This window comes from Magnolia sinica, chromosome 2 (genome assembly GCF_029962835.1).
Source record: "Magnolia sinica isolate HGM2019 chromosome 2, MsV1, whole genome shotgun sequence".
Lineage (NCBI taxonomy): Eukaryota > Viridiplantae > Streptophyta > Magnoliopsida > Magnoliales > Magnoliaceae > Magnolia > Magnolia sinica.
The window spans coordinates 111784101-111811052 of NC_080574.1; the positions used below are offsets into that span (position 1 = coordinate 111784101).

A 26952-nucleotide genomic window follows, 5' to 3' on the forward strand; every position below is an offset into this window, starting at 1 on the left:
TCCAGTCAAATGATCATACTCATTCTAGAAGAGAAATGGATATACGTACACCAGGGGAGCGATATATATATATCTGTGTGTGTGTGTGTGTGGGGATGGTTGGTTGTGGAATGGTACTATGAGGTCGACCGGTCAAGCTGTGTGGGGCCCACTGTGATGTGCGTCGAACATCTACCCCATCAGTCAGATGCACCATTTCATGGTGGGCCACGGGCTTAAAAGTCAAGTCAATCCATGACTTGCATGGGACACACCACATACAACAGTGGAGAGGGGTTAGCCTCCCATTAAAACATTCATAATCATTTATTGGGCCCACCGAGATGTGGTTCACAAATCTTGCCCATTCATTGTGTGTGTCCCACTTAGATGAGGGGTCAGACCAAGTTTCAGCTGCATCCAAAACTCAAGTGAGCCCCACAAGTGCTTTTATATGTTTTAGGCATTTCTTCACATAGTTTTAGATGGTATGGCTCACCTGAGTTCCGTATACGGCTGATTTTTGGGACATCCCATAATCTAAAGGGGACCCATCAAATGCACGGTGTTGATGTCCAACACACATCACAGTGGGGCCCACATAGCTCGACCTCATGGGAAGTTCCCATGAGGTCAACCTCATAGTACCATTTCCTTATATATAAACCAGGAGATGACCTTTCTAACTTTTCACAGAAATACTAGAGCCTTGCTTCTTTCACCAATTAAAGAAAATGATCGATCTCCCTACTGGGATTTCAACCTGTTACAATTGATGCTTTAAGGTGCACTTCTCCGGTGAGACATCCCATTGATTTTTTCTTAGCCCCTATGAATAAAGCTAGTCCAGCTTAAGATAGACATCACAACATGTATACAAATCATGTTACATGAACAACCAATACAATATGTAAAGATTCAACTTCTAAAACTTTCAATAGGAAAATTTTTCAACATGTCCACTCCATGTTAGATAAACATGTGACTATAATAGAGATCCTTGATGGCTTTTTCACATGCTTTTTCAGCAATTCATTGTATTAAACTGCCATGCCATGAAACAACATAAAAAAGACTAAGGCAATTTAAATGAACACCTCATAAGCTCAAACTAATACTCCATATTCAATTAATAAAGCATATTTAACCTCAAAAGAGAAAACTAATGGCTCTTGCAAAGGCACAAACCTGAGTGGAAACTATATTATATTTACAACAAAGTCATACCCAATAGAAAAGAGTAATTTGGAAGTTGGTCAGAGCTTTTGCATTGTTCATGTCACCTTTAATGTACTGATCTCAGACTAATCATCTTGAAGCTTATCTTCTCGCCCGAGTTTGAAGTTCTCTATATTCAAGATCTTCTAGAAGCTACAAAGAGGACATCTCTTCTTTTCTTCAAATGGAAGATTTTTTTAATGAGAAAAATCCACGCTTGGAATACAAAACTTTTCATAAATTCCCAAAGTAACAAAAGAAATCCAAAAGGCCCCCTGCAAAAAATTTAACCAGATTTGATTTACTGTATAGAAACTCACTTGGATGATAAATAAATGCTCTAACTAGTTTAGGTTGGAAATTCTGTAATGCCAAAAAAAAAAAAAAAAAACTGATTCAAAGAGATATTAACAGAGGGTTTCAAATTCAACACAATAATTATGATGTGAATTAGTGCACCTCCGATAAGGTAATGCAACAATGATCACAAGAAGCATATGATGAAGATGAGACCCCAAAAGCCAATTTGTGGGTAATACGGCCTGTCCGGCGAGCCCCACATGTCAAGTTACACTTACAGAGTTTTAAGAGATTGGGATCCTTTGTGTGGTTCTAGCTTGATATGAAGAAGTCCTTATTTATTAAAGATTTTGAATGGTCTTTAAAGGGGATATTAATGTTGGACGTAGGCCAGTCGGGCCCACTGGTGAGCAATCACTAGTGGGTGGGTCTCATAAGTTTAGGCTTCTTCCGGCCTCTTCCTTTCTATTATATTTCAAATTCAACTTTGAATTTGATTTTGGATGGGATATATGGAGAAGACCGGATAATCTGGTCTCATCCATATTCCATCTTTTCCTATATAAAGGATGAGACTCTCTCTCATAACATGAATCATTAGAAATACCGTGGGTATACAGAGATATATAGCGTGCATTATAATTTGTCCATTTTGGCTTGTCCTTGGGACTATCTAATCCATAGATCGTGATCCGGGGCCATCTATACCGTAGGATCAGAGGTGTGAATAGATCCATCTGCTCCAGTAGTAGATTGGCAGACCGTTGGAGCGTTAATCTTCTGCTTTGTGAGGGTTCCAAAACTCGTGTAGACTATCAGACCTTGAGGGCTCACAAGTTATTTATGTTCCCACTGTAAAATGCCTAAGGTATTTATGACTTATGAGAGTCCAGAGGGCTGGTTTGTAGTAAACACCCCAATACGCTGAAATGGGTGAGATCTAGGCCACTTGTCCAGTGGGTTGAATACATACCAGGAGCATGTCTCACTTAAATGAGCATATGCAGGGCCCAGCCCAAATTTCCATCTGATGGATGGAGGGTTTGGATATAACACATACCCCGTGATTAAAAAAACAAGACTTGTTGATCACTAGCTCTCCAAATAGATGTACGGTTTGAATTGGTCTACATGAATGACACGTGTGCACTTTCAACATGCCTATGTATAAATATGCATGCTCTTTTAAAGTATTTAAAGTTGACCATCCCTAAAAGAATAACCAAGAACAGAAGTGCACCGCATCTCCTCCAAATCTCAAGAAGGGGAATGGAAAGAAGAAGCAGAAAAAGACAAACATAGTCTGCTTTGTCTGTGGAAATTCTGGCCATTATGCTCGGCAGTGTGCCCATAAAAAGACGGTAATTCCTAGGCACATGATACTTTATATGTAGGCGTTTGTTCTGAAATCCTTTCCGTTGATACTATATCTAACAAGTGGATTTTGGATTCAGGCGCAACAAAGCATGTGACACAGAGTCGTCAAAGACTCGAGGAATTTCGACTTGTAGCCAAGGGAAGTTACAAGCTGTACATGGGCAATAACGCTGTTGAAGACGTACTGGGGATTGGCGTTTACCATCTCCGTACGCGCATAGGGTGAACAATAATCCTCCGTGATACTCTTTATGCACCGGGGATGTGTTGGAATTTAATTTCTGTTTCTAGGTTATTATTTAATGGTTTTGATATTCGATTTTTCGGGACGAGTTTTTTTAAGACTAAATAACCTCATCTTTGCATGGGAAAATTTATTTTCAGATTTATTTATTCTAGACATAGATTGTGATAATGCACATCTTGCTTTATCTGCTATGTCGAATGAAATTGTAGTATCTGAATCTCAAAAATGGCACGCAAGGTTAGCTCACATTGGAAAGGATCGTATGACAAGACTAATACGTTCTGGTCTGTTAAACTCCTTATCCAAAGTTGATTTGTCATTTTGTAAACATTGTGTGTTCAAAAAGACTTCAAATAAACTATTTTCTAAAGCGGCTAGGTCTAAGGGCACACTAGAGATAATCCATTCAGATATCTGTGGACCCTTCAATGTACATGCCAGAAATGGATGTCAATACTTTGTCACTTTCATTGACGATTACTCGCACTATGGATATGTGTATCTCATCTCACACAAGTCTGAAGCTTTTGATTGTTTTCTTAAATATAAAGCTGAGGTGGAAAATCAGCTTGAGAAAAAGATTAAAATCCTTTGATCTGATAGAAGTGGCGAGTATACATCTAAAACGTTTAAATCATATTGTGAAAACGTTGGAATTGTTCGGCAGTACACAATGGCTTACACTCCACAACAAAATGGTGTTGCAGAGAGAATGAATAGGATACTATTGGACATGATTAGATCGATGATGGCACAAGCCAATCTCTCTACCACATTCTGGGGAGACGCACTGTTAACAGCCGTCTATGTCCTTAATAAAGTCTCATCCAAATCCATTCCTAAGACCCGATATGAGATGTGGTCTGGGAGGATTCCTTCTCTAGCCAACCTACGCCTTTGGGGATCTTTGGGATATGTTTTGCTACCTACTCCGCATAAAGGTAAACTTGATAGTAAAACCATTGAATGCATGTTAATAAGGTACCCTATGCATTCAAAGGGATACGTTCTAGTTTATGAGGACCATGGACGATGGATTGAGATAGAATACCTTCATTGAAGATAGATACCCCAGCTGAATGCAGCAAAAGGTTCCAATAGAACTTTTTAAAATACCTGATGTGTCTCAGGAGAGTGGGAGTTTTACTTCTCAAGATGATGATGCTCCTATAGTTCGTCAGGACCGTAGGAGGACATCTCAGCAAGCTCCTGAGTTACATCAAAGCGAAAGAGGATTGATTCTCCGAAGATACTTCGATATTGAGGGGCAAACATTTTCTTGCGTTGTGGTTGATGATGATGAACCTGATTCGTATCAGGATGCCCTATTATCTTCTAACTCGGCCGATTGGGTGAATGTTATGGACGAAGAGATCGCTTCCATGGAGAAGAATAAAGTCTAGGAACTTATTAATCTGTCTTCCAATCATAAAGCAATAGGTAACAAGTGGGTACTAAAGATCAAAAGAAAGGCAGATGGTACAGTGGACAAGTATAAAGCACGATTAGTTGCTAAAGGTTTTACACAAAAAGAAGGCATTGATTACGAGGAGACCTTTTCACTTATTGCAAAGTTCTCCTCAATCTGCATGATCTTGTCTATTATCGCAAGTTTAAACTTAGAGTTATATCAGATGGATATAAAGACCACATTCTTAAATGGTGACTTGGATGAAGAGATATACATGCAACAGCCCATAGGTTATGTGGACAAAAAGCATCCAAAGAAAGTCTACAAGTTGTTGAAATCTATCTATGAGCTAAAGCAATCTTCAAGACAATGGTACATGAGGTTCCACTTAGCCATCACCACTTTTGGATTCACGATGAGTACAGAAGATCATTGTGTATACATGAAACGGTCTGAAATATCTTTTCTGATACTATCTCTATATGTAGACGATATCATGTTAGCCGGTAATGACATGCAATTGTTAATATTGACTAAAGGTTGGCTATTCTCGAACTTTGAGATGAAAGACCTCGGTGAAACCAACTTTATTCTTGGGGTAAAAATCATCAGGGATTGCCCTAAGAAATTTTTTGGCTTATCTCAAGTCACCTATATACAAAAGATCTTAGAGCGGTTCAGGATGGAAAATTCAAAAGCTGTTAAAACCCCTATGGATAAAGCTACCAAGCTAGACAGAATATTATGTCCCCAGACTGAAGCCGAGAAATTGGCTATGTCTTCAGTACCTTATGCAAGCGCAGTAGGAAGCTTATGTATGCTATGCTTTGCACCAGACCGGATATTAGTTATGCAGTTGGCATATTCAGCCGCTATCAGAGAAACCCGAGACAGTCTCATTGGCAAGCCGCCAAACGTATATTCCGCTATCTCAAAGGAATAAAAGACTTAATATTGTGTTATGAAGGCACAAGCCTCGAGCTCAAAGGATATTCTGATGCTGCTTGGGGTAATGACGCCGACGAGGGAAAGTCTACTTCAGGATATGTATTCTTACTCGGAGGAGGAGCTATCTCATGGACGAGTAAGAAACAGACATCCACAGCTCTTTTATCTATGGAGGCCGAATATATTGCATGTTGTGTTACAGTTCAGGAGTGTGTATGGGTTCGCAGATTTCTATTGAGCCTGAATGTTGTACCGAGTGTTCGTCAGCCTATATCGCTGAAGATAGACAATACTTCTACCATTGACTTGGCAAAGGACCTTAAACACCACCAGAAATCTAAGCACATTGAGATCAAGTATCATTACGCCCGTGATCAAGTGAGAAATAAGAAGGTCGCCCTCAGCTACATTCCTACTAAGGAGATGATGGCTGATCCCATGACGAAACCTATAGCTAGAGATCTATTTCAGGTTCACGTCAGGCAGATGGGATTGTGAAAAGCTTGAGTGATGCACTTATTTTGTAGTACCTTTGATCTTTCATTAATGAATAACACATTCCATTTATTCAGTATTGAACACTAACATAAACTAAGTAGATCATCAGGATTTCCCTTGAGATCATGTAGGATTTCTATTTTTGTCGGCAGGCCGGTCACCCACTCGCACGGGTTGACCAACCTCGAATGTACAAGAGAGGTACATTTGGGGTCATGTTCATACACTGAATCATGAACTTCTCTTTATTTTGAATAATAAAAGATGAGGATATGAGTGAGTCGTATCCGCCTACAATCTTTTAAGATTGAAGATGAGACTGATAAAGTCGAATAACATAATCGCATCATTCATTTATCATGCAATTAATGTTATGGCCTGAATTTAAAGCTAGGTTATGAGGTTATGAGATGAGTCGTACCTCATGTAGAATGACCTGCGTATTGTAAACCCGACATTCACCTAGTATTGTCTATTTTACGACATGGATTGTAGCCACGTGCTGGGACCTTTTACCTACAGATTGCTTTGATTCGATCTAATCATTACAACGTGCGAGTAGCCAGTCCCGTAGGTGACTCTTTGTGTCCTTAGCTACCCTCCTCTTGTGTATATGAGGATGAGATTGAGTGTCACTACTTTAGTGTACTATGACGAAAGGTCCTTAATTGGTCAGACTAAGTTACGCTAGGAAAGTGGCTTGATTAATTTCAAATTACACATCTGCGTGGGGAAGATCCCGTGATAGCTACACCAAGTTTCTAGAACTATAAATACACAATTGAAGACTTATCTGCAGGCAGTATCAAGTTGTTTTTATTAGACTTTTGTAAACAATATTTTTCTTTAAAATATATATATATATATATATATATATATATATATATATATATATATATATGTATTGCTTGAAATCGATTTTAGTCGAAGTTTGTGAAAAATCAAGTTTTCAGAATAACTCGATAAGTTGGATAAGTGCATATGTTAGCCGAATACTCCAGATCAGGAGTTAACCTCATCCGGTGTGGTCATGTGGACTAGGACAGGCATTGCAAAGCTTGGGTTATTGAGTACTAGTTAGGTGGTCACTTAGTACTTAAGCACCTGTGAGAAGATTACGGTGATCCAGCTGGTCTCACGCTTCTGATTCTTTTGATCACGATGTTTGGTCTTTGATTGTTATTAGGCAAGTTAGATGGACAAATTTTTGTGCCTATCCCACAATGTGATTGAGTGGGAGATGTTGGACGTAGGCCAGTGGGGCCCACTGGTGAGCAATCACTAGTGGGTGAGTCTCATAAGTTTAGGCTTCTTCCGGCCTCTTCCTTTTTGTTATATTTCAAATTCAACTTTGAATTTGATTTTGGATGGGAGATATGGAGAAGACGGGATAATCTGGTCTCATCCATATTCCATCTTTTCCTATATAAAGGATGAGACTCTCTCTCGTAACATGAATCATTAGAAATACCATGGGTATACAGAGATATATAGTGTGCATTATAATTTGTCCATTTTAGCTTGTCCTTGGGACGATCTAATCCATAGATCGTGATCCGGGGCCATCTATACCGTAGGATCAGAGGTGTGAATAGATCCATCTGCTCCAGTAGTAGATAGGCGGACCGTTAGAGCGTTAATCTTCTGCTTTGTGAGGGTTCCAAAACTCGTGTAGACTGTTAGATCTTGAGGGCTCACTTTCCATGCTTCCCAACAATTAACTCATTAATGGTTTTCTATTTTGAGAAATTTGTGTCTTAGAAGATCTTTAAGGGCATGTTTGGATACACGGAATCCAAGGAAAAAATAATAATTATGCAATGATGATTTCCTTGAGAACTATTGAAACAAGGAATCCAGTTTTGATTTCTTGTTCGAATAGCAAGTAGAAATCTCATATTCCATTCACAATACTCGCCTAGTTTCTTGCGCCAAGATTCCAAATTATAGAAAAGTATAATGATTGTTTGGTGGAATCCACCCTCATTTAAATTTATAAAAAATAAATAAATAAATAAATTTAAAAGGTGATGAGATTTTATTAAAAGAAAAGGCCCAAAGGGCCAAAGAAGCTTTACAAAAGCTCAAGCCAGTGCAAGAGAAGGGAGCCCAAACAATCAAGAAACTCACTCCAATTCATAAAATTTCACCCTTCTAAAGACTTCCAAAGATGACCCACTTCGGTTCTGAAAACAACGATTAGTCCTCTCCCGAAAGAGCCCAAAGACCAGCCAACATAGCTAACTTCAGCACGCCCTACCCTTCTTCCTTGGCCCACCTCCATGCCACAGGAGGAAGAAAACCTTGATAATCACAAAGACCGGTGAAAGAACCCCTCTTCTTTGCTATATGTTAACACATGAGAATGCAAACCGTACAGCTGTATAACCCACCTAAATAGATGTGGTTGTGGGTTGTCCGATTGTATGGCACACCTAGCTTCTTTCTCTTTTTATACTTAGTATTTATATTGGATTATGACTTGTTTAGAATATGAACATTCTTAATATGGGTATTTTTTATACTTTCTAGTTTTATTATTAATATAAAGGAGAAGCATGGTGATGTCTAGCTGCAACTCTTTTTCATCTCTTTTCCCAACTTTCTCCTCTCTTTCTTCTCCTCTTCTTCTCTCTTTTATCTATGATTCTACATGGAATCAGAGCATCCTTATTGTTGATCTAATCGATCTTTCTCCCTTCTACCCTATAATTCTTTTTCCTTTTTTATCTCTTTCATCCCTCTTGTTTTAAAAATATTTTAAGAAACCTAGAGTTTCTTTTCTTTTTGTAGTGATGGGCTTTTGTAATGGTTTGTGCATGAGAAAGGGATGAAGTGTTCATGATCATCACCTCTCATGTGTGGGACATGAAAACATGTGGGTTGATTGCCATCATCAGATTTCGTGTTCGTGATCATCAACCCTCGGGATTAGTTGGAATGTGTGGACGTGTGGACTGGTTATTCTCTTTAAGTATGGTGTGCATACCATGTAAAGTGTACAAGTTGAGTGTTCGTTGGTCGCAAAAGGTCAGCTGTGTTCTTATATGAAAGAGAAAAGTGATTCAGGATCTAGATTCATAAATCCATCTAAATTTTAGGAGTTCAAATAACCTCTATTAAATTAAATGTAACGAACAATCTTTAGTTGTCCAAATTCATCCAAGTGTTTCTAATTGCCAACGGAAAATTAAAATACTTGATCACTGAAAAGCCTGGTGAGAGTGTGAGTACGTATGATCAATGGATTTGAGAGAATGCTCAAATTATGTAGTTGTTGAATAGTATGGAACCTTCCATTGGTATGAATACAATGCTTTTGGATATTGCAAAAGAAGTGTGGGATGCATTACGAGAGATATATTCATTCGATAAAAACATCTCTCGGACGTATCAGTTATTTGAGAAAAATATTTGTGCTTTAACAAGGAGATAATATTAGGTGGATATTATTCAAAACAATATGGAATGAGTTGAATGTGTGCCAACCTCTTACTACTAATTTGGAGAAGTGACGTCAACAACAAGAAGAGTTTCGAATGTGAAATTTTTTATCTGGCTTAAAACGTGAATATGAACCGGTTTGTGCACAAATTTTAGGCAACAAGGACATGTCATCTCTAAATGAAGTGTATGCTCACCTTCAACATGTATCTCTTGGCTCTATAAGTGGAGCCAATAACAACTTTGCTTTAGCATCCTTTACTGATCGAGGCCGAGGTGCTGGTTGTGGTAATAGAGGCAATTAAGGTTGTAGACCTAAAAAGTGCACCCATTGTGGGCTTACAAATCATTCTATGGAAAATTGTTATGATCCTCATAGAAAACCATCATGAGCTAATTGGCCATCTCAAATGGAGAGAGAGATGGGTCTTATACAACTAGTTATATGTCTATAACTCAACAATCATGTATGTCTGGAGAGATGGTTACGCTTACTCAAGAAAAGTATTCTAAATTGCTGAAAAAAAAATACAGAATCAGCCCGTTCCTACTACTTCTGCAACTACTTCCATTCCTATGGCTACATTTGTGACCTCAAGTATGGCTTGCTTAGGATCTAAGTTTCCTACTACATAGGTCATTGAATCTAGAGCATCTGACCATATGATAGGTAAGTCCAGTGTGTTTTTCTATTAATACAGTGCCAACAGGTTCATTTGTCACTTTGGCAGATGTTACCTAGTCCAAAGTATGTGTAATATTCTTTCCTTCCATTATCATTTGTCATTTTGTCCATAAATTCCCTTTAAGTGTTTTATTTGTTAGCAAGCCCATCATCACTTAACTGCTTTGTGACTTGTTATCCTTCACATTGTGTTTTCTAAGATCTAAAGGCGAAGAAAAAGATTTGTGAAGGACATGAACATGATGGGTTATACTATCTTAATTGTGGCATTGTTGGTGCAACTGTATAGAAGAACATTTCTCCATATCAGTGGTATTGCCGTCTCAGTCATCCATCCTTAGAGATTTTCAAAGGCATTATTCCATCTTTATTGTTTGTGTCAATTTTAGAGTATGAAGTGTGTGAGTTGTGTAAACATTATCTTGTTAGTTTTCCACCACATGTAGAAAAGACTAGTTCAGTGCCTTTTTCTTTAGGGCATGTTTAGTTTGCCAATTTCCTACGAAATGCAAAGTAAATGAGCCATCATTATCATTTTCAAAGGTTTGTTTAAACATGAATTATGGCGCGTAAATTGAGAGTTAAATACACCTGTAAATGAAGTAGATAAAGTAAATTGTAATCAAGGTATTCAAAATTGGTTACGTATCAGCCGTAACAACCGATACATAATGGTAACGGTTGATACCGTTATGCGATATGGCCCCGAAACGGGGCTCCTCTGTTTTTTGGGTTTGGAACGGCCGTAACGGTAGTTACGGGCCATAACAGCCATTACGGTACCGTAACAATTGTTATGCACGATAACCATTAAAACAAAAAAACAAAACAAAACAAAACAAAACAAAAACATACATTTTTTTTCTTCTCCTCTTCTTCTTCTTTTTCTTCTTTTTGGGCTGCTACGGTTGTGGCACTGCTATAGATGCGGCGGCGGCAGTTGCTGCTACCCTTCGTCTTCTTCTCCCACCCACCCCCCCTCCCTCTTTTCAGTTCCCTCTCTCTTCTTTCCCTCTTTTCTTTTCAATTTCTCTCTCTTTTCTTTTCATTTTCCCTCTCATAGAAAAACGAATGGATTGCGTGGTTGTTTCACAGCCACGCACTTACTTTTTTAAAATACTCTATAGTGCACGCAACGCAGTGCACTTGCACTGTTTTGTTACATGGGGCCCACCTTGATTTATGTGTAGTATATCCATGTCACCCATCAGTTTTTCAGGTTCATTTTAGGGCACAATCCTTGAAATGAAGGGATCCAAATCTCAATTGGACCACACAGTTCGGATTGAATGCCCACTGTTAAAATCTTCCTATGGCCCACTATAATTTTTATTTTCCATCGAACCTGTTGGTAAGGTCACATAGACCTTGATGAAGGGAGAACACAAATAACAGCTTGATCCCCAAAAAAAATGCCTTAATAAAATTTTAATGGTGGAATTAAATCCCTATTTTGTGGTCCACCTAAGATTTGGATCAGCCTCATTATTTGGACCATGCCCTAAAATAAATCAACAAAAAGGGTGGAACACATGGATATACAACAAATGCATTGAGGTGTGCCCCACATTTAAAGGCATACTCACTAGTGGTCCACTAAAGATTTAGATCTACCTGAATTTTTGGACCATGGCTTAAAATGAGTTGGCAAAATGGATTGACAGCATGGATATACAAATACATCGAGGTGGCCTACCTGGCCCACTAGTGGTCCACATGAGATCTGGATTTACCTCATTTTTTTTTTACCATGCCCTTAAATGAGTTGTCAAAATGGATGGATGACATGGATATATAATACATAATCAAGTGGACCCCACATACATGGTCCTAAAAATTTATACATGAGGTATATATCAACTCAAAATTAACCAATTAAACTTTGGGACCATTGTTGCTAAGTCACAATCCCAAAATTAAATTGTTTGAACAATTTTCACCATTAGTTTGCAGACACTTGCTTTTTGAAATAGGACCATTTAATATTTTTCATTTTTCACTGTCTAATAAATGTCCACCAATCCATTAGAGGGATAACTGTCAATAAATTGCATTAATTTGAGGCTAGTTTAGGGCATCGAATGATCCCCAAATCAGCCTCGAATCAACAACACTATTTACCCCAATTTACATTTTTTTTTTTTAAGATCTATGGGGGAAAATGATATCAAATTGTTAGGTATATGAATTACATAATAGGATACAAAAGTCCCTAAACTCTATAGGTTGAAATGAAATGAATGTGAGTCACGAAGTATGCAATGCACTAGCACTATGAATAAAAGTAAAATTTGAAAATATAAGATGTTTTGATATTACATTCATTATAGTAAATTTATATAGATATTATATAGTTAGAAAACTAAATATAAACGGTTTGCAATTAATTTCAGGTTGTCGAGTTCATAAATCCATCAAACAACTCGATATAGCATTCTCACGAAAGATTGGACCGTTACACTAGCATAAACATGTTCAAAATTATAAATGAATGCATATTTGGAATATTTATAATTTTTTGAGTTTTCTAAATATTTGTTCAGATTTTTTGGAGCAACAATTTTTTTTTTTTACCGATACAAGGGCGTATCGCCCGTTACACCAATTCAGTGTATCCTTAACGGTGGACACCGTTACGCCCACCATTACCGCTATGGAACACCTTGATTGTAATCATTAAATTTTCACCTTGTAAAACTACCATTTTTGTAGTAATTTAGGGATGAAACAAATGATGTAACAAAAGATCATTGCAGTCAAATGCAAGTGATGTCACCACACAATTACAAGAGTAAATAATCATTACTCATTTACAGCCACTTACCATTGTAATTGGAAAATCAAACAGGCCCTTAGTCCATTTAGATGTTTAGGGACTGGTTAAAATTTTAGTAAATTAGGGTATAAGTATTTCGTCACATTTGTTGATGATTTTTCACGAATAGCTTGAATTTATTTAATGAAAGACATATATGAGTTACTCTATTTTGAGACTTTTTACATAAAAGTATAAAATCAATTTAACTCAAAAGTGTCTGTGTTTCGTTCTGATAATGCCAAGGAATATATGTCCCAATCCTTTAATTAGTATCTTTTAAAACGAGTATCATACATTAAACATCATGTGCCCACACACTACAACAAAACGATGTCACGGAACGAAAAAAATTGTTACTTACTTGAAGTGACTCATGTTGTATTAATTCACATGAAGGTTCCCAAAAGCTTTTAGAGCAATGAAATACTCACAGTATGTTCTCTAATAATTGAAGACTCTCAACAATTTTAATAGGTCCATCATCTCATGAAGTTTTACTTCCACATACTTCATTGCTTTCTTTGCCTCCCAAAGTTTTTGCATCTGTATGCTTTGTTCACCAATTAGAGTCGAGCCACGATAAGTTAGATCCTAGAACCATTAAATATATTTTTCTTGGGTACTCTCAAGCACAAAGAGGTGACCGTTGTTACAGTCCTTCACTTTGAAAACAATCAATTTGCAGATGTTACATTTTTTTAGTCCACTCCGTTCTTCTCAAAAGGCAGTAAATCTCCTAATGTGGAATTTGTGCATGTACCTCTTGTTGTTGAAGAAGACATCATCCAATCTCCTCTCGATACCGATTCCTCCATTCCCATTGTGCCTCCGCAAAAATTATATTCACGACAAAAATGGGAAGATAGTGCAGCCAATCATGATATGTCATTCGCCATATCTTTTTCCGAACATAGAAATCCAGTGAGTTCTTCAAATAAGTTTAATGTTCATATTGCCTTGAGAAAAAGTAAGCGTGCATGTACTGATTATCTTATCTCGAAATATGTCTCTTTCCAATGCTTAACTCCTACTTTTTGTAGATTTACCCTATCATTGTCCTCTCACTCCATTCTCCAATCATACCATGAAGCACTTTTAAATAAGAGGTGAAAGCAAGCAATGGACAAGGCAATGGCTACTTTTTATCAAAATAACACTTGGAACTAATCAGTATACTTGCTAGTAAATGTGTTGTTAGTTGCAAATGCATGTGCACCATTAAGCTTCATCTTAATGGTACAACTAAACGTTTAAAGGCTCACTTGATTGTTAAGGGGCATACCTAGACCCATAGAGTTGATTATTCTGAGATTCTCTCATGTTGCCAAGTTGAACTCCATTTATGTTATCCTCTTCGTGGCCATTAATCATTGTTGGCCCCTCTTCCAACTTGACATTTTTTTTTAAAAAAAATGCATTTCTTCATGGTGATCTTACTGAGGGGGTCTATATGGAGCAACCACCTAGATTTGTTTCTTAGAGAGAGTGAGACAATGTGTGTAAACTGTGCAAGGCGATTTATAAGTTGAAGTAGTCACCATGTGCATGGTTTGATAAATTTAGTAAAGTTGTGTTGAACTATGGCTTTGTTCAAAGTCATGATAATCATTCCATCTTTGTACAGAAAGAAACCTCAGGTTTTATTGTGTTAGTGGTATATGTTGATGATATTGTTATTACAAGAAGTGACAACGAGAAATTGAGAATCTTAAAAAGCAACTACAAATGCATTTTCTCAAAAGATCTTCATTATCTTTGATACTTTCTTGGTATAAAAGTTGTCAGATCCAAGGAAGGAATTAATGTCTTAGTGGAAATACATTCTAAATTTGCTCATGGAGACAGGTTTCTTAATACTGAGCTAATTGATACACCAATAGATCTGAATCACAAATTTGTTGGCGAACAAGAAGATGTAGTCAAAAAGCTAGGGGGATATAGAAGATTAGTTGGGAAACTTACCTATTTAACTATCACTCCGCCAAACACATCTTATACTGTGAGTGTGGTGAGCCAATTTATGAGCTCTACAAGAGTACCTCACATGGATATGGTCATTTGAATTCTACAATATTTTAAAGGAGCACAAGGATGGGGAATTCTATACAGACGAAACAATCATCTTCAGATGATGGGATAACCTTATGTAGACTGGGTAGGTTCTTTTACAAATAGTTGGCCTGCTATTGAGTATTGCACATTTGTGGGAGGAAATCTAGTAATGTAAAAGAGTAAGAAGCATAGTGTTGTAGCCTGTTCACGCACTGAAGCAAAATATAAAGCAATGGCTCATGCTACTTGTAAGTTAATGTGAATCAAGAAATTGTTACGGGAAATGAGGTTTATGGTGAATCTACCTATGCAGTTGTTTGTGATAATCAGACGACATCCCACATTGCAAACAATCCAGTCTATCATGAAAGAGCTAAACATATTAAAGTCAATCGTCACTTTATATGTGAGAAGGTCCCCGATGGTAAATTCTCTACACCATATGTTTACTCTCAAAATTATGTGCTCACCAAAGCCCTTCCTCACAATCAATCTACATGCATTACACTCCAAGCTTGGTGATGAGGACATCACTTCACGTACACTTTTGTGTACGTATCAAAGGAGGCAGACCGCACCGATTTCCTTGTGGCTAGGCAAGTACCCGTGATCGTGTTGAAGACCTCATGTGCATGTGCGAGCATCTGGAAGACCCCACACTAGGAAGTTGCACATGGGCTGCTTTATGGAGTGATCCAGACCGTTGGATTAGAGGGACGTGACGATCGGGTCGTTGTATCACATGATCGAGCCATTGATCGTAGATCGTTCACATTAGTTTTTCTCAACTTTTATCAGCTTATAGGATTTAGTTTTGTTTATGCTATGTTTGAACACCATTATGAGTGTTTTTAGTTAATTTTATTTAGACTATGGTTATTTTCATCAAAATTTACAAAACAGGGTGTTTATTGTAATTTTTGAATTTTCTTGGAGCTATAAAAGAGGGTGGGCGTGTGACCCTGTCCCTCATTGGATTTTGTGATTTTTTTTATTTTTTTTAAGAGAGAAAAAAAAAACTATTGCTTTCTTCTTATTCCATCTTCATGCGATTTGAAGATACTTCCATGCGATTTGAAAGGAAGATTGGTGTGAGGCTAATCTTATTCAACGGAAGTGTAAGGTCTCCATCTATCCCCACACCATCATCTCTTTTCCCCTCCATCAAGGTATTTTCTTCAAGTTCTTTGATTCTCTCATCCTAAGCCTTCATCTTCACGTAAACCCATCTTTCATTTACCTTCCATTCCCAAAACTATAACCCTAAACCTAAAATCCCTAACTTTCCTACTTTCCCAAATTACCCAAACCCTAATTTTTACCCTAGGTTGTATTAGGCCTTCTACGTTGAAATAGATTATACCCTATGCTAATTGGATGCCCCTACATCCATTAAACCTAGTTTCCTTTTATTTAATGATCTTGTGTTACGATGTTGGTAACTTAGCCTAGGATTATGCATGATGTTCTTTTGGTTTTCATGGTATTCATGATGATTATGGCAATGTTTGTGTTTTTTTGTTAATTGTCTTAATTTTGTTACTCGATCTCACATGTTATTTAGTCCATGCATTTGTCCTACATCACTTGGCATAGACAACATCCATGCTCTAGCCCAAGGGGGAGTGTTAATGCATGGGGATGTGGGTCATACAACTGTATGACCCACTTAATGGATGTAAATGTGGGCCATCCTACTCAACCCACCTAGTTTCTCTCTTTTTATATTTAGTGTTTATATTAGATTAGGACTTGTTTGGAATATAAATATTACTAGTAAGTGTATTTTTGTACTTAAGAATGTATTTTTGGATTAATGCAGGTGCATTTTCACACCAGGTTCGAGTGGGGATGTAGGGGCACACTCGGGGTGGGCGGCTCATGTGAGGCTGGCCCCACCAAGGTGTTCGAAAACGGTTACGTATCGGACATAACGGCCGACACGTAACGGTAACGGCCATGGCCATTATGCGTTACGGGGTCGTAATGGCCACCCCCTCTTTTTTGTGCCCGTAACGGCCGTTACAATCCATAAAATAGGAAAAAAAAAAAACTGTACATTTTTTCTTTTTTTCTTTCTCCTTCTTCCTCTTCTTCTTCTTTTGGACTGTTGCGGCTGCGGCTGCGACCTTCTTCTTCTTCTTCTTCTTCTTCTTCTCTCTCTCTCTCTCTCTCTCTCTCTCTCTCTCTCTCTCTCTCTCTCTCTCTCTCTTTTCTTTTCGGTTTCCTTCTCTCTCTTCTTTTCATTTCGGTCTTGGAAAAAGGAATGGACTGTTTTGTTCAAATTTATTTTTTAAAATGTTCCACGGTGTATGCTGCACAGTGAGCTTGCACTATTTTGTTACGTGGGCCCCACCTTGATTTATGTGTAGTATAACCATGTCGTCCACTATAATGTTTATTTTCCATCGAACCTGTTGATAAGGTCACATAGACTTTGACCTTTATGAAGGGAGAACACAAATAGTAGCTTGATCCCAAAAAAAAAAAAAAAATTGTCTTAAGAAATTTTTAATGGTTAGAATTAAATCCTTATTTTGTGGTTCACCTAAGATTTGGATCAACCTCATTTTTTGGACCATGCCCTAAAATAAGTTCGCAAAAAGGATGGACCACATGGATATACAACAAATGCATTGAGGTGGGACCCACTTTTAAAGGGATACTCACTAGTGGTCCACCGAAAATTTAGATCTGCCTGAATTTTTGGACCATGCCTTAAAATGAGTTGGCAAAACAGATTGATGACATTGATATACAAATACATCAAGGTGGCCCGCTTGGCCCACTAGTGATCCACCTGAGATCTGGATTTACCTACTTTTTTTTTCCAATGCCCTTAAATGAGTTGCCAAAACGGATGGATGACATGGATATATAATACATAATCGAGTGGACCCCAGTATATGGCCCTAAAAATTTATACATGACGTATATATTAACTCAAAATTAACCAATTAAATTTTGGGACCATTGTTACTAAGTCACAATCCCGAAATTAAATAACTCCTACAATTTTCATCATTAGTTTGCAAACACTTGTTTTTTGAAATAGGACCATTTGATATTTTTCATTTTTCACTGTCCAATAAATGTCCACCAATCCATTAGTGGGATAAGTTAATTTGAGGCTAGTTTAAGGCATCAAATGGTCCCCAAACGAGCCCCGAATCGACAACAATATTTACCTCAATTTAATTTTAATTTTTTTAAAGATTTATGGGGGAAAATGATATCAAATTGTTAGGTATATGAATTACATAAAAGGATATAAAAGTCCCTAAACTCTATATATTGAAATAAAATGCATGTGAGTCACGAAGTATGCAATGCACTAGCACTATAAATAAAAGGAAAACTTGAAAATATAAGATGTTTTGGTATTAGATTCATTATAGTAAATTTATATGGATATTTTATAGTTAGAAAACTACATATAAAAGGTTTGCAATTAATTTCAGGTTGTCAGGTTCATAAATCCATCAGACAACCCAATATAACATTCTCACCAAAGAGTGGACCGTTACACCACCATAACATGTTACAAATTATAAATGAATTCATATTTGGAATATTTAGAATATTTCGGATTTAATGGATATTTTTCCATAAATTTTTTACTAAAAAAAAAAAATTTACACCGTTACACACCTCATATCGGCCATTACGGCCCCGTATTGGCCGATACGGTGCATATCCGTATCGATAACGGTGGGCACCGTTATGTCTACTGATACTGTTACGGAACACCTTGAGCCCCATCCGTGTGAGGCAGGTGGCTCGTGTGAAGCAAAACCCATGTGAAGTGGGGCCCACGAGGGGAGTTCGGCCAAGGTCCTAACCCATGGGATGTGGGGCCTAGGCTATGAGATAAATAGATTGATTCGCCATGCTCTATTAGTACGAGCTTTTAAAGATGGAAGAGTAGGGATGTCCAACTCTTAACTCTTTTTTCTCTCATCTCCCAACTTTCTCTTCCCTCTCTTTTCTTCTCCTCTTCCTCTATCTTTAATCTATGATTCTACACTATACAAATAACATATTGTCACATAAAAGGAAAACCCTTTTCCATTTCTACTATTTAGTATGGAATCAATTGTTTCAAAAAATAAACTAATGGGATGATTAATATATTGAGGTATCTATAATAAGATGAGAAAAGAAATGAGCATTAGAGAATAAAAGGGAGAGACTTTAAGACCATATATATTTGGTATTTTTTTAATTCTTTTCTCAGTTTAGAATAACTGAGTTTATATATCTGTGTGTGTGTGTGTGTGTGTGTGTGCGTGTGTCTTTGTAAATGCCATATGGGAATATATATATATATATATATATATATATATATATATATATATATATATATATATATATATATTGCAAGGGAGAAACATTCTCTTCCAGAGGAAGACAGTCCTAAAAATGCTTCTATTATCTTTCTCATACATGCTGCACCAAATTGGTATTAAAGCAAGTTCAACCCTGGGCTCATTTGAGATAAATGGAGAGCAACAAGAAGAGTGTCTTAGAAGAAATTGGTAGGAGATAAGATCGAATGGAAGAAATTGTTCAAGAGATCCTAAAGAGATTGGATAGATTGATAATGTCTACACATTGTCAGAGAGAGGCTTCTCGTACGTGGTGAAGTGGCAACGTAATGGAATCCAGAAGTAGTCATTCTGATGGTATTCCATTTGATCGTCCACATGATAGGAGATTTGAGTTGCCCAAACTTTATGGAGATTTGTAGCGGAAGAGCTTCCATGGTTCATTGGCTTATTGAGAGCAATTTTTTTAATCAAGGTATTCTGTAACGGCAACGATGGCCATAACAGCCACCACCATTACCTTCACGATACAAGTTGTAATGGCCATTACGCACTCTTTTTTATTGAACAAAAAACCTGAAAAACCTATATCGGCCCCGTTATGGACTATTACGGGGCCATTATAGCCTTTATGAGAGGCATAACGGGCCGTTGCAGGGGCTGTAATGGCCCTTACGGGTCATCTTTACCTTAACGGCCGTTATGGCCTTTACGACCCCGTAACGTGTAACGGTTGCCACTATTACCTTTATGTAATGGCCGTTATGGCATACCATGTATTTAATAGAACGAGATGCTAGGGAAGAAGAAGGTTAAGCTCGTGGCAACCCAATTACGGGGTAATGCACTTTTGTGGTGGACTCAACTTCAAAAGACTTGTAAGCACATTGGAAAGAAAAACTTGTAGAGTTGGAAGATGAAGGTTAAAATGCAACAAAAGTTTTTCCCCTCAAATTACAAGCACAAACTCTATTAGAAGTTCCATTACTCACAACAGAAAAACCTAACTGTTAAAGCTTATCTAGAGTTATACTACCTCAAAATCCAGAACGACCTCAATGAAATGGAGCAATCGATAGAAAAGTATGTTATTTGGTTAGACTATTAGATCCAACAAAAGATTTCAATGACAAGGGTTTACTCCACGGATGAGGCTTACCAACTTGCATTGAAAGCCGAAGAAGACATAAGAGGGATGGAGAAGGACGGAGAGAGAGAGAGAGAGAGAGAGAGAGAGAGAAGAAGAAATTGGCCGAGATAAGATCGAATGGAAGAAGTTGTTCAAGAGATCCTGAAGAGATGGGATAGAATGACAGTGTTTACATGGTGTCAAAGAGGGGCTTCTTGTACACGTTGAAGTGCCAACGTAATGGAATCCAGAAGTAGTCATTCCGATGGTATTCCATTTGATCGTCCCCATGATAGGAGATTGAGTTGCCCAAATTCTATGGAGATTTAAAGCCAAGAGCTTCTATAGTTCGTTGACTTATTAAGAGCAATTTTTTTAATAGAATGAGATGCTAGAGAAGAAGGTTAAGCTCCTGGCAACCCAATTATGGGGTAATGCACTTTTGTGGTGGACTCAACTCCAGAAAGATCTAACTGTTAAAGCTCATCTAGATACTGGCTTACAATCTAGAACGACCTCAATGAAATGGAGCAATTGATAGAAAAGTATGTTATTTGGTTGTACTATTAGATCCAACAAAAGATTTCATTGACAAGGGTTTACTCCATGAATGAGGCTTACCAACTTGCATTGAAAGCCGAAGAACACATAAGACAGAAAGTCAAACCTGAATGCCCAACAATACCCTTAAACATTCAACACAAAAAGTCCCTTAGAAGCTATTGTATTGGTGGTTCAAGATTTAAGATCTGATATTGAGTATTCAGTTCGCCATGTTTTTCGAGAATTTAACTCTACTGTGGATTCTTTGGTGAGTCATGATGATGCAGGACGGATGGTCTAACCTAGAATGATTTGCGGAAACTAAATAACGAATTAATTCAAGTAATCAAAACACAAAATATAGCTACTCTATCACAAAGTTAAAGAAAAACCAAATATGTTCCAATTCAAAGCCAAACAATCCCACAATGCAGATCTAGCAAAATATGAATCGATTAGGATCTATGAAAGGTAGAACTTTCATCTAACATAAGGATTATTCTTAATTCAAAGGAATTCACTTGGTTTAGGTTTTGGCTTAGGGTTTTAGATTTTGGAAATTGGGGATTTAGGTCTAGGAATTTGGGATTTTTTATTTTATTTTATTTTTAAAAAAAAATTTGAGAGATTAGGAATTTGGGATTTAGGGTTGTGAGAATTAAGGTTTGGGGAAATAGGGTTTTAGGGTTTGGGATTGGAGTAAAGGACAAGGAGTAGAGACAAACAAGAGGGGAGGGGGGGGGTTCAGTATGGATAGGCGTACACGTTCATCCATACAGACAGAGATTTGGGTCAGGGTGGTCAGGGTAGGTTGGGTTGAGGTCTAGATGGGTTAGGGTTTGATTAGGTTGAGAAAAGAAAAAAAATAAGATGAAGAATAAAAGAGAAGATGGGAAATAAGAAAGCGAAGAAACTACCTTGAAGCAAAGAATGAGAAAGAAGGATAGGTTGGAATCACCCCATGGCATAACATCAAGTCCATTCATGGGAGGATTTTTTTTTTTTTTTTTTTTTGCTCAAAAGTAAAAGAGATAAATTTCATTCAATGCATATTAACCCTAGAGCATTCACATGCCCAAGGCTTTATTTTATAGTCTTTTGCCCTTATTACTCTAAAATATTCAAAAAACCCCATATTGCTAAAACATGTCCAAAATACCCTCTAAATCAACTAAAACATAAAACAACCCACAAAATAAATAAAATAACTAAGAAAACAATGAAACTAATGTCCCATGATGTCCACAGCCAAGATGGCCCAATGATCAAGATGGGCCAACGGTCCGGATGATCTAACACGCAAAATTCAATGGTCTGATGAAAGCATCCACTCAATGCAATGGTTTAGATGTCTCATATATGCAGCCCACATGCATCTGCCCAATGTGGGGTCTTCAAAGATGCATAAACATGCATGTGAGGTGTTCCAACATGACTAAGTACTCAATCTGAGCCTCATATAATGATCATCCAACCATAGAGATGCTAGAATTGGGGCCAAAGATCACCTCCTCCTCTGGTATACTCTGAATGGTGCTTGGATGTCCTCATCACATGATTGTTCAAATCTTTCTAGTTTCACATTTTATAATATGTGGGGGTTTTCTCATCCTATAAGAGTTCCTCTCTTCTCAGACAAAATGAGTTTACCTTATATTCGAGTTTGGTGTGTGTTTATAGAAATAGTTTAAATGGAGGAGGTTTTCGGCCCATAGCGCAAAACACAGGCAGTTATAGGAAAATTCCCTAAAACAAAAGGGCCAAGTGTACATTAGGTCCATGGATTAAGTAAAACCTTCTTGCAATAGAACACAAATTTGATAATCTAGTAAGTTGGATTTGTAGTTTTGTTGTGAGAAAAGCCTAAGACAAAATAAAATTAAAAACACATATACTAAAGGAGAAATCCAAAAGGGCAAGTAAAAACGATTTACCAAATTTGATTTGCAACCAACTTAGAAACAAATCCAGGTTATATGTATGCAATGTCTAGCTTAAAAGTTCAGTTCATGTTGAATTAATTGGGTGTGAGAGATATAGATATAGCCAATAGTGCAATTCCAAGAGAAGGAGAGGTAACGCTTTCAATCCTCAAGTTGCAATTGTAATGAAAAATGGCATGCCTCTTACAAGTGAATGTGACCCAATTCTCATAGATCAAGATATTCCAGAAACAAGGGGGAAAAAAAGGATAAAGAAGAAATGATGAGAATTCATTGAGAATACCTGCAGATGCAGTTCTTTGCTCTCCCAACATGCACCAAAAATCCTGTCAGTGCTGAGAAATCTTATCAAAATCGATCCGTATATCAGGGATGTGTGAAATCTTCGGCCAATATTCGCCTCCGTCCTTTTTGCACTGTTCCGTTAACATGGGACATCCAAACATAATAAGAGATTGAAGATTGGTCGGCAGCCCCTCCTCTGGCAAGGAAGAGAGTTGAGAGCAGGCAGCGATCTTCAAACGTTGGAGGGAGGTGAGCCTTTGCAGCCCCTTTGGGAGTGACTTGAGATTACCACAATGGGAGATCTCAAGAGACATAAGAGTGATGGGCAGCCCCTCTTCTTGTAACCCGACCCCATTCAGCAAAGAGGCAAGCTTAAGACAAGAAGAAATCTCTAACTCCTTCAATTTGGTAAGGGGTTGTAGCAATCCCTTGGGTAGTGAAGTTAGTTCACAAAACCCACTCAGGCGCACAAAGGAAAGAGATGTAAGCTGAGGTACAGATCTCAATACCATCTCACCACATGCAAACAGTTCTAATTTACAAAGACAGGGGAACAACGGAAGGGCAGTCAGTCCCTTGCAGTCTGAAATCTCCAGCTCTGTGAGAGTGGGAGGGAGGTGGGGCAATGCCCTTAGACGAGAGCAATATTGAATTGAAAGTCGACGGAGGCAAGGGAAGTCCCCTTCCTCAACGCTGCACCAGTCCTCCAAATTAGGCAAGCGTGTGAGTCGTAGTGCCTCTAATGACGGAAAACCCTTCACAATGCCATCGCCGCAGAACTCACGTCCCATGATTTTCAGTTCATCCATTCCGTGGACACAGAGATACTTAAGGAAACGTAGTTGTCCAAGAGATGGGAGGAGGCTACATCTCCTACAATTGTACATGTCAACACTCACTAGATTAGGGAGCAGGAGATCCCTCATCCAACTTGGAAAATTATTACCATTATAGTTTCCTATTGATAGCTTCTGCAAGTTAGGATGAGGTTGGAAGCCTTCGAGCACCTCCTCTTCGACTCTTTCGTTTCGTAGGTTAATGCCAACAACGTGACTCCATTCCAACTGCAACTCATGAATGCACGGTTTATTCTTGAAATTAGCCTCATGAGCCACATTTACATTGACCACATTCTCAAGCTTGGAAATCTGAAGAGAGCCTCGAAGGCTCTTCATGTCCTTCAACTCTCCTATCCCCTGTCCCCTCTCTCTATTCACAATGAACATTGACAGTGTTTGCAGAGATGTTAACTTCCCAATTCCTGGAGGTGTGGATTTTAATTTATGGCAATTTTCAAGATTTAGATGTTGTAGGTTAATAAGGTTCCTTGTGTCATTTGGTAACTCAATCAGCTTTCTACAACCTTTGAGTTTCAGTGTCTGCAGATTGTAGATGCTACATAAGGATTCAGGCAACCTTCTAATACGAGTCCAAGAAAGATCAAGGTATCGGAGATGTTTCAAATTGCCAATAGAATTTGACAACTCAGCAACGTTAATAGAACTAAAATCCAAAACACGCAGGCATCTGAACTTCAGGAGCATATCTTGAGGGGCCTGCTCAATTTTGGCTCGATAACTATGTATAAAAAGCAATGTACGCAAGCCCTTGGATTTAGTAAAGGCCTCAAAATCCATGGGTTCTGTATCATCATCCCAAGTCAGTGACATATGACGACACTTTTCAGGAATACTACACACCTTACCACATTCAATTCTAAAACACTCACCACCAGATATTGATCGTGACAGATCATGGATCAGATCATGCATTCGGTAACAATATTGACCTCCCCCAGTTTCATGCGAACACTGAAAGAAAGATCTAAACAACAGATCATCGAAGTATTCACGGACGGCATCTTCTATTTGATTCCCCTCCTTGTGCTGAACAAAGCCTTCTGCAATCCATAGCTGAACTAATTCTTCCTTCACGAATTTGTAACCTTTAGGACATATGGAGCAAAATGCAAAGCACTGCTTCAGATGTATTGGCAAATGTTGATAGCTCAATCTTAGAGCCGGTAAAATGTCGCTGTTTCTTTCGGGCAAGTCCCATATTTCACTTCTCAAGATATTTTCCCACTCTCTTGCACATCTCTTAGAAGACAAGAGACCTCCAAGTGCCTTTACTGCCAAAGGCAAACCTCGGCACTTGCCAACAATTTTCTTTGCAATTGCTACCAATTCAGGGTAAGAATCAATACTGTCATCTGCAAATGCTCGGCGTTCGAACAGGGACCAACAATCATCATCCGGCAAAACTCCCAAACGGTGGGTGAGGACCGTATTCATGACACTCGAAACTATTTCGCTTCGTGTAGTTACTAATATTTTACCTCCTTTCGCCCCAACTCTCAAGGGAACACGTAGCTGCTCCCAATCGCTATATTTCTCATTCCACACATCGTCCAACACAAGTAAAAATCTCTTTCCACTCACGGTCTCTTGAAGGTGCCATTGCATAGGATCTAAGCCGGAGAAATCACACTTAATTCCAGTTGCAGATTCTATAATTTGTTTCGTAAGTGTTCCGACATCGAAATCTTCAGATGCACACGCCCATGCCCGTAGCTCAAAGTGCTTCTCTACTCGCTCGTCATTGTAAACAAGCTGAGAAAGGGTCTTCTTCCCGAGTCCACCCATACCAACTATCGAAATGACCTGAACATCTTTTCTACTAGACCCAGACAACACCAACGATTCTATTATCTGTTCTCGATCCCTTTCCCTACCAAAAACATCGGACTCATCAATCAAGGAGCTAGTCTGCGGACGCGGTCGGAATTCAAGCCTCCTGACACTGTCTCGTGCTCTAAGGTGGAGATCGAAACGGTCCTTTGCGATCCTATCTAATTGCTCCCTAATCTCCTTTATCCTACGTGCCATGTCTCGTTGAAATGGATCTTGTCTTGAACTGAATAAAGATAAGATGGTGTCACATACCTTCCTTCTCTTGTAGGTTTGAATCCGGCCCTCTGATTTCGACCGTTGAGCTTCGATCGCGAACTCGTCCAGCAAGTCGTCGGCATCGTAAGCAACATCTTTGAGCTTCCGAAGCCAGTCCTTGGTGGCCTTAGATTCCACATGCCTGTCCTCAGCGTCTTCGAGCACAGCTTGAATTGCAGATAAGGTGCTCGATAGATTGTCGAGCTCCTCATCGACGCCCCAGCCCCATGCTTGCCGAAACTCTTCGATTGCTGCCGATGCTAAGTTTCCGACGATTGCATCGAGAAGAGGGGATAGAATTGCTTCAGCCATGGTGAAGTGAGACTCCCGGAAGTAGAGATTGCACTATTGCAGAGGTCTTCTTTGCAAGTGATGGCTTCCCTACACCCCGTCGGATAAAAATTACAGTGTATCGCGGATTAGTGGATGAAGCCCTGACCGTGGGGCCCACCTCTATGTATGTGTTATATATCCACGCCGTCCATATGTTTTTCCAGTTCATTTTAGAGTATGTTCCCAAAAAACTGAGGCAGTTCCAAATCTCAGGTGGGCCACACTACCCATATAACATTTCCTCCCATATTAGAACTTCTAGTGGTCCTAGTTGCATTGGTCCCCTTGGAAAGTCTGATCCAATCCAATTCATTGATCTAACACATTAGGTCTAGTCCATGTTTAAAGGGACTACCATGGAAACATTGTAACAATCCAATAAATATTAACCATTGATCAACGGACTTTAATATGATCATCAAGATTGTTTGCACAAAAATAGGTCCGATCAACAATTTGATCCATC

The 26952-nt window shown here is 38.4% G+C and overlaps 1 protein-coding gene across 1 annotated transcript; it reads right to left on the reverse strand.

The window, feature by feature from the left end:
* Positions 1-890: 890 nt before the first annotated feature.
* LOC131237386 (putative disease resistance protein RGA3) lies at positions 891-26492 on the reverse strand. The gene is made up of 2 exons (XM_058235117.1): positions 23204-26492; positions 891-1472 (listed from the first exon to the last, which is right to left on the reverse strand). Exon 1 carries the CDS (start codon positions 26463-26465, stop codon positions 23250-23252), a length of 3216 nt encoding a protein of 1071 aa, XP_058091100.1. The 5' UTR covers positions 26466-26492; the 3' UTR covers positions 891-1472; positions 23204-23249.
* Positions 26493-26952: the final 460 nt, after the last annotated feature.